General features: G+C 66.3%; 4 protein-coding genes across 4 annotated transcripts; 3 read left to right on the top strand and 1 right to left on the bottom strand.

Moving 5' to 3' along the window:
• Nucleotides 1–1,199: 1,199 nt before the first annotated feature.
• Nucleotides 1,200–2,444, bottom strand: EMIHUDRAFT_446370 (hypothetical protein; the record flags this gene model as incomplete). Its single annotated transcript, XM_005760660.1, has 3 exons — nt 2,122–2,444; nt 1,836–1,960; nt 1,200–1,442 (listed from the first exon to the last, which is right to left on the bottom strand). Coding segments are annotated over exons 1-3 (672 nt in total), but the record flags the coding sequence as incomplete, so codon positions are not given.
• A 1,682-nt stretch (nt 2,445–4,126) lies between these two features.
• EMIHUDRAFT_249149 (hypothetical protein) lies at nt 4,127–5,076 on the top strand (the record flags this gene model as incomplete). Its single annotated transcript, XM_005760661.1, has 6 exons — nt 4,127–4,198; nt 4,285–4,410; nt 4,484–4,525; nt 4,660–4,713; nt 4,782–4,819; nt 4,899–5,076. 6 exons carry the CDS (start codon nt 4,127–4,129, stop codon nt 5,074–5,076), a joined length of 510 nt encoding a protein of 169 aa, XP_005760718.1.
• A 1,220-nt stretch (nt 5,077–6,296) lies between these two features.
• Nucleotides 6,297–6,999, top strand: EMIHUDRAFT_371997 (hypothetical protein). Its single transcript, XM_005760662.1, has 2 exons — nt 6,297–6,941; nt 6,962–6,999. The coding sequence occupies exon 1, from the start codon at nt 6,303–6,305 to the stop codon at nt 6,888–6,890; it is 588 nt and encodes a 195-aa protein (XP_005760719.1). The 5' UTR covers nt 6,297–6,302; the 3' UTR covers nt 6,891–6,941; nt 6,962–6,999.
• A 2,564-nt stretch (nt 7,000–9,563) lies between these two features.
• On the top strand, nt 9,564–10,294 carry EMIHUDRAFT_249151 (hypothetical protein; the record flags this gene model as incomplete). The annotated part of the gene is made up of 2 exons (XM_005760663.1): nt 9,564–10,073; nt 10,183–10,294. Coding segments are annotated over 2 exons (622 nt in total), but the record flags the coding sequence as incomplete, so codon positions are not given.
• Between the last annotated feature and the right edge of the window lie 25 nt (nt 10,295–10,319).

A 10,319-nucleotide genomic window follows, 5' to 3' on the forward strand; every position in this document is an offset into this window, starting at 1 on the left:
GAGGATTGCCGTCCCGGCCCGGGACGGCCCCTGGGCGGTTCAGTATCAGTGAGCCCACTATACGTGTGTTTGTAGGAGCGGCCCCCCCCCGCTCGCTACCCCCCCTGCACATCTAGGCCCACCCCCCCCCCTAGCGGGGTGCCCCCCCCCCCCCCCCCAGCAGGAGCCCTCTGCTGTTGGGGGGGTCGGGCCCCCCCCCCCAGCAGGAGCGCTCTGCTGCGGGGGGGGTCAGACCCCCCCCCCTAGCAGCAGGGATGAGCTTAGTTGTGCAGGGGGGGTAGCGAGCAGAGTGCGGCCGCTCCTACAAACACACATATACTGTACTCACTGACACTGAACCTCCCAGAGCTCGTCCCGGTCCGTCACGGCCATCCTCGTCCTCCGGCGGGCCCCCGGCCGCGGCGCGGTGCGGCGGCGTCACAAATCCGAACGCAGAGCACCGGGACGCGGTCGGGCGATCTGAGGCCGCCGCCAGGTAGGCGAATGCATTGCCCATCCAGGGCTATCTCACCTGGACCCCTATCAACAGGCGCCTGCGGCGCCGTGCTCAGGAGTTGGTTTTCACTCGCTCGAAATGTGTACGTAAAAGGGTTAATGTGAAGGGCAGAACCGGCAACGCCGTCCGAGCCTGACTGTTCTTCGACTCAAGATCTATCTATCCGGAGCTGCGTCGGCGAGCTCGTCCGTCTCGGACGTGATTCATCGTCCTAGCTCCTAGGGCCGCCGCCGCTGCGCGCCGGAGGCTGGAGGGCCGCTCTCCGCATCCCAGCGCTCTCTCGCTGGGCGCCGCCGCCGCTTCACCCGCCGCTTCTCGTTCCACGCAAGCGCGCTTTCGCCTTTGCTCCACCGCATGGAGAGAGGGCGGGAGCAGACCCCCCCCCCCCCGGCCCCGCCCCCGCCCCCTCACACACACCCCGCCCCCTCACAGACACGCCGTGCGCTGCGGTGCGATGGCGCGCGCCCCTCTGTCCCGCGCGAGCGGCGCACTCTCCGGCGCACTCCCCCTCCCGAGGCCGCGCGCGGCGACGGCGCCGCCGCCTCGACTCGCGCGCCTCGCCGCGAGGCACCCCACGACAAAGGCCAACGCAAACGCGGCGGCGGCAGCGGCGTTGGACGCCGTCTGCTGCCCTCGCGTCCGCACGGCCGCGGTGGCGTTCGCACCGCGGAGGCCCGCGCCCAGGGGCAAGTAGCGGCGATGCGCCGCGACGCCCTCGCAGTCGATCGCGACGTCAAAGGTGATGGAGGGCGGCGCGGCGGCGCCGCCGCCCTCTCCCGCGTCGCTCGCAGCCTCAGCCTCGCTCGCAGCCTCAGCCTCGCCTCGCGCGGGCGGTGCCGGTGCCGGTGCGGCGAGCGGGTGCTGGAGGTACGAGTAGACGGAGCAGTTTGCGCCGCGCGCCACGAAGCGCGCGTTGAGCACCGACGAACGCCCGCGCGAGGCCCACCTGGAGGGGGAGGAGGAGGCGGCGGCGGCGGGGGCTCTGGGAGGAGGAGGCGGCGGGGCCAGGCTGTGTGAGAGGGAGGAGGTGGGAGGAGGTGTGGCCAGGAGAGGTGCTGCTGGCTGCTGCTGCTTATGCTGGCTGTTGGCTGCTGCTGTTGGCTGCTGGCTGCTGCTGCTGCTGGCTGCTTGCTGCTGGCTGCTGGCTGCTGGCTGCTGGCTGCTGCTGGCTGCTGCTGGCTGCTGCTGGCTGCTGCTGCTGCTGCTGCTGCCGCCGCCGCCACCGCTGCTGCTGCTGCTGCTGCTGTAGCTCGTGGGCTGTGCGATCTGTCGGCGGGCTGCGTGGCTGCGTGGAGTGTGGGGAGTGCTGCGTGGGGTGGGCGTGCTGCTCGAGGCTTACCATCCCTCCTCGTCCGCCTCCCACTGCGAGTGGACGTGGAAGTCGTTTCCGTCGGGCAGCGGCACGCCAAAGTAGTTGTCGTCGTTGCGAAGGTCGATGTGCATCATGGAGCGCAGGCCGAGCGGCTGCAGAGACAGGGACGGGAGGCGGGTGAGCAGACGGAGAGGGCGAGGCCGAAGCGGAGGCGTGGCGAGCGCAGACGGGTGTCCGAGGAGGCATGTGCGAGAGGCGTTGCTGGACACGTGAGGAGTGGAAAGGTGTGGTCTGGCCGGTCTAGTGAGCTCTCCTCCACGATGGGGATGTGGACGTCGATTGAGGTGCTGGCCGGGCCGCCGCCGCACTCCAAGTGCAGCTCGTCGAAGCCAGTCCCATAGTCGAGTGCCGCCGCGGCCGAGCGCAGCGGCCAGATCACGCCGATCTTGTAGAAGAGGCCGTCCCAGTCTCCGTCACTCGAGTCAGACAGCCACGGGCTGCCGAGGCAGAGGTCGACAGACGGATCCGCTACGCTCAGTGGCGCGAGCGGTGCGAGTGGCAGCCCCATCGGCGGAGCCGGCGGCGTTTGCCAGTGCTCGGTGGGCAGCGGGAACCACATGCAGGCAGCTGCAGCACCTTGGTCGGTTCTTCGTTGGCTAAACCAGGTCGCAAGCGCGATTTCTTTCAGTATATCTATATCTAGCTCTGACGTTGACAGGGTTTGCGATGAGAAGCGATCTTTTGTGGTCAAAATTCCCTTCCGCATCTGGACCTGTTCGGGGCTCACGGCCTGCTTGGGAGCTCCTTTCCTCCGGCTGTTCCATGTCTTTCCGGCCTAGGCGGGGCGGTGGGCGTGTGCGCGCGGCGCGGTGCGGTGGGAGAAGAGAGAGATTTTTGAAAACCAAAAAGAAAGTGTGTCTCGGGTTGAGAAAATCTCTCAAAATAGAAACCATGCTGCCGGTGTCAAGATGGTTCCGCAGCCGCCCCCGAGTGTTCGAAGAGAGAGTGGACCTGAGCAACAACATGACCTGGAGGCAAATGATCGGAGTGGGAGTCAGAAATGTGGTCCTTGCGCGAGGGGAGCTCGATAGACTCGAGGGGCCAGGATACGCCGCGAGGAGGACGGAGTTGCGCCGAAAGGCGAAAGAAGCCGCGAGAACAAGGGACCGGCAGGCGGCGGCGGCACAGGACGAGGCAGAAGAGAACGACGCGTCAGAGGAAGAAGCGACAAGGGAAAGAACGACGACTGAGTGGGAAGACCGCGAGGTGGCATGAAGGTTGCAGCGAGAAGCGGAGAGAGACTGCGAAGAGAGATAGGAAGAGGCAGACTCCCTAGGGTGGGCGACGGCTAGCGCACCACACACCTCTCCTTACGCCCCCCACAGCAAATCGGTTTTTGCCCTTAACTAGTGCCGTTTTCGTTGGACCAATTTTCGCTTAACTTGGTCGGTTTGAGCACTATTTTCAGCCAACGCCCACAGCAAATCGGCGAAAACCTGCTCTGCGAGAGCGAGTTTTGTGGCTTGTTCGGCTTCCGTCGGTCGTCCCGTGACTGATCGCGCCGCCGCGTTGCACATTGGACACATGCTCTCGCGCGTGGCGCTGACGGGGACTATTGTGCGCCTCGGCGAGGCGCTTCCGGTGGTATTTTTTTCGAGCGCAGTGGACTTCATCTTGCCGGTCAACTGCCGGCGGTCGACAACTGCCGTTCGAGCAGCGTCGGGTACCGCCGGCAAGATGAACTCACCTGAAGCTGAGCCGCGGCATGCGAGGTAGATCCTCCGCTCCCGCCATCACCGCCACCACCACCACCACCAACAACAACCACACCGCTACCGCCACCACCAGCACTACCACCACCGACACACACCACCACCAACACTAACACCAACCACCACCACCACCGCCGCCGCCGCCGCCTCCACTACCACCACCAGAGCGCTCGTGGAGAGGGTCGGAGCCTCTGGAGGTGTTCTGACGCCTCTCTGGCCTGTGCCCTGCCCCCAGCTGCCTGCCCCCCTGCTAGGAGCGCGCATTGGCGGAGTGGCTCGGAGGCAGGGGGGAGGCGGAGGCGCCCGCGCGGATCCGCAAGGCTGTCACTTCTTCCCCTCTCCTGGCTGGCGAGCCCCACATCCCGCACTCTCTAGGCGGCGCTGGTCCGCGAGGCTCTCTGCGGCGGGCCTGTCCGCGTGTACGAGACTCTCGCGCAGGCGGCAGACGCACAGGCGAGAGAGCTGCCCTCCTTGCAGCAGCGCAGGGGGGAAACTGCTGCACGAGGGCTGGTCGCCCCGACGCTCCGCCGCGCGACGCCGCCCGCCATGTCTGCCACCGCCTCCTCGCCGCCTCGCCCTCCTCCGCCGCGGCGGTGCGACGCGGCGGACGCTGTCGAGGTGCGAGAGATGGCAGAGAAGGACATCCCTGCCGTCGCGCCCTCCTGACCGGCGCGTTTGCGGCGCCCGGCTACAGCGCGCTGCAGCGCGCCATCGTTCGCGCGGAGACAGCGGCGGGCCTCGCCGAGCGGCGCGGCGCGTCGCTGCTGCTTGTGGCGGAGCGCGAGGGCGCCGTCGTCGGCTCCGTCGAGGCTTTCACGCCTGACTTTCTGGTATGCGCTCGCGACTGCCCCGTCGGCGCGCCGCTGGTCCGGGGTCGGGCGGACGCTGATGTCGCGTGTCGAGGAGATCGCGTGGGAGGCGGGCGAGAGCGTGCTCTCGCTGCAGGTGTGAAGAGACGCTGTTCACAGCACCTAATCACAGCGTGGGATTGCAGGCGAGAGCGTGCTCTCGCTGCAGGTGTGAAGAGACAGCAGGTGTGAACAGGCTGCAGGTGTGAACAGAGCGCCCTCTCGCTGCAGGTGGACGAGCTCAACGGGCCGGCCCTCCAGCTCTACCGCGGGCTCGGCTACGAGGTCGCAGCAGCAGAGGCGCGCCAGCACCGCCGGGAACGGACTCTCTTCATGCGTCCAGCTGTGAACAGGTGGTCGGCAGGGAGCGCGCGTCCACCAAGCCGTCGAGGTGGTGGCCTCGCCCCTCCGCTCCTTCGGGCCGCGACATCGCCCCGAGCTCACCCGTGCTCGCCCCGAGATCACCCTAGGTATGGCTTCGTCTCGAAGCTACTGCTCGGCGGTGTGCGGGAGCGGACCTTGCTCGTGCTGCAGAAGCCGCGGCCGCCCGCTGCGGCCGAGGCGGCGGAGCCGGAGGTGCCTCGCGGGCGTGGTGTTGTGGGGCGGTTGCTGTATGGCGTGAGGCGCCGTTTGAAAGCGCTGAGATAAAAACAAAACTGGAAATCGGCACGTCGCAATCGCAATCTCACGCTCCCTCTTCTCCACTGCATGATTTTGCATCACAAAATCCCGGGCATCGTCCCCTACCCAGCCGTGTCCCGAATCCAGCCCTTGCCCGCGTGTACATGGCGTCCGCAGCCTGCAAGCGCGCCCGCACCGGCGGTGCCGGCGGTGAGGTTGAGGAGCCCGTACCGGTCGCGGGTGGCTTCGAGGCGCCCATCTTTGGCGTGCGCGTCGTCGGCCAGGTCGCCACGCTCACGCTCGAGGGTGAGGACGAGTCGGTTGGTGTTGCGAGCGATCACGCGGGCGCCTGGTACGTCGCGAACGAGGACTCGCTGTTGCACGTCTCGGCGGCCGGGCGCATGCGCCGCGTGGCAGTCTTGCCGGCAAGTGGAGTCTTCTACACCGTTGCCGCCAGCCCGGACGGGAGCGCGGTGTTTGTGGCAGACTGGAGCAACGACGAGATCCGGCGGGTGGAGGTGGCGACTGGCGAGGTGACCACGCTCGCGGGCAGCGGCACAGCGGGCAGCGCCGATGGCGTGGGCGACACGGCGGAGTTCTACGATCTAACTGCCATCGCCCTCAGCCCAGACGGCGGCGCACTGTTTGTGGCGGACGGCGGCAACCACAAGATCCGGCGGGTGGAGGTGGCGACTGGCGCGGTGACCACGCTCGCGGGCAGCGGCGAGGAAGGCGACGCGGACGGCGTGGGCGACGCGGCGGAGTTCTTCGGCCCACGCGGCCTTGCCATCAGCCCAGACGGCGGCGCGCTGTATGTGGTGGACCAAGGCAACCAGAAGATCCGGCGGGTGGAGGTGGCGACGGGCGCTGTGACGACGGTCGCGGGCAGCGGCACCATGGGACGCGCCGATGGCGTGGGCGACGCGGCGCAGTTCCACAACCCAAGTGGCATCGCCGTCAGCGTAGACGGCGGCGCGCTGATTGTGGCGGACTACAGCAACCACAATATCCGGCGGGTGGAGGTGGCGACGGGAGAGGTGACGACGATCGCGGGCAGCGGCACCAGAGGCAGCGCCGACGGCGTGGGCGAAGCTTCGGAGTTCAGCTACCCGACTGAAGTCGCCATCAGCGCCGACGGCAGCACGCTGTTGGTCAGTTCGAGAGTTGGCCTCCGCCAGGTCTGCGTGGCTGCGCCTCCTCCGCCTCCCTCCTTTGCCCCGATTGTCGTTCCGCCCTCCACCTTCTCCGCCGACATGGCGAAGACGTGGGGCGACGCCTCCCTGCCAGAGGGGAAAGTCACCTTCCTGGTCGGCGACGACGAGGAGCGCATCGAGCACGTGAGCAAAAACAACCTCTGCGCCCGGTCCCCGGTCTTTCGGACCATGTTTGGCATCGGCATGAAGGAGCGGGACGCCGCCGAGGTCACGGTGTCCCACACCGACCTCGCCAGCTTCACCGCCCTCGTCCGCTACCTCCTCACCGACAAGTTCGACCTCGGCGAGGAGGTGGGCGGCAGGGCGCAGCGCGCGCTCGACCTGCGGGAGCTGGCGCAGATGTACCAGGTGCCGCGCCTCGAGCTGCTCTGCGCGCAGGCGCTGCAGGAGAGCGTCGCGCCGGCGACCGCCGTGCCGCTGCTCGAGGCGGCGCACACGCTGGGCGACGGGCGGCTCCTCGCGCAGTGCCGCCGCTTCGTGGCCGACCACGCCGCCGAGGTGCGGGCGAGCGGCGGCGTGGAGCAGCTGCGCGACTTTGGCGTGGCCAAGGGGCTGCTCGGCGACGCGCTCGACCAGGTGGCGCAGCTGAAGGGCGCGATGCGCGCGCTCCGCGTCGCGGAGAGCTGAGAACGCCCGATCGAGTACCGGAGCAGTGTGACAGCGCAGCGCGCCGAGTACAGCTACAGGGAGCGCGCTCTCGCGCACCGTTTTGATTTGTCTACGCACCCTACAAGCCGGTTTCCCGATTCCAGCCCCCTCGAAAAATGCGATCATGTGCGTCAGATGTCCCGGTGGTCATCTTTGGCCAACCTCCGCCTCCGCAGCCCCCGACGGCGCACCGCAGTCTCTCTCGGCGCAGTCCCGCGCACTCCCCGCCTCTAGCCGCTACGTACGTAAAGCCGTACCCCAGCACTGCCACAACAGCGCCATCGGCTACGTACCACTGCCAGCAGCGCCATCGAGTCAGAGTCGGTCGCCCTGAGCAGCGGCAGGACTGGCGAGTAGAGGCCCCGCCCACCCAGGGTACCCCTCCGAGGGGCCCATTGGGCTCTCCCGAGGCCTCGCCGGGGCTCTGCTCCAAGAGACCTCGGACTAGTTGCAAATACGTACGGGGGTGCTGTGAACATGACCACTTTTGATGTTTTTTATTCCGTGTTGCTCCCAGCGCCCTCGCCCGCGCTCCCTGAGGCCATGGCTGGTGCTACTAGTATGGGGGGCTACCTGGCTACCGCGAGAGCGACCCAACTCGTCGACATCGTCCAATGATGGTGCCTCAAAGTCAGCCTCCGGAGGCTATCGTTGCGTCGAGCCGGCGGTGGCCGTGACATGTGGTTCCACCACCCCTTTTACAAGCAAGGCGGTCTTACAACACGATTCCCCCCAATAGGGGGTCGAGGTCCTCGCTGAGCAGCAGAAGCCGCCCAGCCCCCCTCCACCCCTCCCTCTCCCAGCACCGGTCACCAGCCCAACCCTCCACCACCACCACCTCCCCACGCCTCCAGCCCGAGCCCCCTTCGGCCCAAGCCACCACCCCACGCCTCCGCCTCCTCTCCCCCACCCCCTGCCGTCGACACCAAGCCGACGGGAAATGGTAGGAGTAGTTGTACTCCGCCGCGAGCACGTCTGGATAGGGTCGATTCCGCGTGGTACGGGACCCCTCGATCGTCTCGCCCATCGCGCCATCCACAGGTTGTTGGTTGCTGCCCAGGTCCCGCACTATGTAGTACAATGCCCCGTTCTCTGGATCATGCTTGTTCGGGTACGCGGTTCGCCCGTCCCTGTGTCCCGTCCACGTCGCCCGTCGGCAAAGCCGGACGACGATTCCGGACGACCTATGGTGCCACTCGATGCTGCTGCGGCGTTGCGCGTTGCCGTTGGCGATGGGGCTTTCTGCACGCGGATCGCGGTCCCGGCGGGCAGGCGTGGTACTTCAGCCGCGCGGAACTTCCGCACTCCAACCGTTTTCAAAAATCTCTCTCTCTCTCCCTCCCTCCCACCTCCCTCCCTCCTCAGTGTACAGTGAGCTACGACGTACGACGTTCACAGCGCGAATTTGGCCCCAGCTCTTCGGCTCGCTCCGCTCGCCGGTGAGTTGGTTGGTTGCTGGCAGCACCCCAGCACCGGGGGGTCCTGAGAGCTGTTGGTTGGTGCTCTGTTCACGTAAACGCACAACCCCGCTCTGTTCACAGCACAGTCACGTACTCGCAGAGTGTGGGTAAACGAAAGTACCGTATTCGGTACTATCAAGAAAGACACCGAAAAAAGTCGCCGCGGCAGTCCACGACGAGCCAGCCTGCTGCCGGCTCGCACGGCAGCCTCTTCCTATGGACCAGCCTCGACTTCCATACAGTCAACATTTTGTCGCTGCGTGCTCGTGGTGAGCTGTGGCGGCGGTCGAAGTTCGCCCAGATTCGGTGACGAGCGCCGGACGATAGTACCGCCTCTGTTCGCCCTGTGCATGTCAGGCCAGGCTGCAGCAGGGCACTACCAACGTGCTGCCCTGTTGCAGCCTGACTTTGCCCACTGTGCACAGTCGCCAGAGCACCACCACCGCCCGGCATCGTGTCACGGCGAGCTCCTTCTGCGCCCGCTCGCGAGGCTCTCGCGCTGGCACACTTTGGCCATCTGCTGCTCGCGTTCGGCGAGCTCTTCTCCGCACTCCTGCCACGGTGCCGTCACCACACACCTTCTGGCTGGCCTGAGCCGCGCGGGGTCGCCGGCGGGGGCAACGCGTCGACCTCTCTCTCTGGCGCACCACGGGCCGCAACGGCCTGCGAGCAGCGTGCGCGAGGAGGCAGTGTGCCGGCACAGTCGAGCCGGAGCATCGGGTTCTTGATGCTTCTGGGGTCAAGTTTGACCTTATGTGGTATAATATGCAACAATAATGCTATGCTCTCACCCAGCCTTTTGAGATATGATCCCTCAAAGTCGAATTTTCGTTTACTGGTGACCATAGTACCGTTTGTCTTGTTTGCGTTTCTTCAAACGAATCCTTTAAAGTCTCGACAATCACTCAGCTGCTTATGTGGCACCGCAGAGGCTCCCTTGGGGATGCCTGAGGCCACCCCAACCACACACTAAGCCGTACGTAGACGAATTGGGCGCTACTTTTTTCGTTTACCCACACTCTGCGAGTAGGGATGCAACTGGATACAGTAACTCGCTCGGAGGACAGTCGCAAGCAGCCTCCCTGCTTCTCATCGTCACCTGTCTCACTGTCACCTCTCTGCCTGTCTGTCCATTTCGCACTATCCGTGCGTGCGATCCGGATCCTGCGCTGTGCTTTTGTGTGAATAAGCGATGGCGCCCGACTCGTCCTCCGATCATGTCGATGTCCTAATCGTCGGTGCCGGCCTCTCTGGAATTGGAGCCGCTCACCATCTTCAGGAGCGATGCCCAGCAAAGTCCTTTCTTCTGCTCGAGGCGCGGCACGCCATCGGCGGGACCTGGGACCTGTTTCGGTACCCCGGCGTCCGATCTGACTCCGACATGTACACCTTCGGGTACCGCTTCCGGCCGTGGACGGACGATGTCACCATGGCCGACGGCCCTTCGATCCTAAGTTACATCCGCGAGACTGCCACGGAGGCTGGCATCGACCAGAAGATCCGCTTCGGCCACCGCATGGTGCGCGCAGAGTGGTGCAGCGCCGAGGAGCGGTGGACGGTGTGGGCGGCACGGGAGGGGCCGTCCCCGGTCGGCGGCCAGGTCAAGTTGACGGCCAAGTTCCTCTTCAACTGCAGCGGGTACTACAAGTACGACCAGGGCTTCACGCCACCCTTCCCCCAACTCGGCGACTTTGGAGGGCGGGTGCTGCGCAGTAGCCTCCTCCCTAGCCCTCCTCTGCCGCGCGCACACGGCCAATCGGGAGCATGGCGCGGCCACCTGAGCAGTGACCATGCCCGGGACGCGGCCTCAGGTGGTCCACCCGCAGCACTGGCCGGAGGACCTCGACTACGCGGGGAAGAGGGTGGTTGTCATCGGCAGCGGGGCGACCGCGGTCACGCTCGTGCCGGCGATGGCCCAGCTCGGTGATGAATTATTAATTGGGGTACA

Source organism: Emiliania huxleyi, assembly GCF_000372725.1.
Source record: "Emiliania huxleyi CCMP1516 unplaced genomic scaffold EMIHUscaffold_743, whole genome shotgun sequence".
NCBI classification, from domain to species: domain Eukaryota; phylum Haptophyta; order Isochrysidales; family Noelaerhabdaceae; genus Emiliania; species Emiliania huxleyi.

Coding starts and splice junctions, on each gene's coding strand:
- EMIHUDRAFT_371997 (XM_005760662.1), top strand. CDS start 6,303: ATGGCGAAGACGTGGGGCGACGCCTCCCTGCCAGAGGGGAAAGTCACC.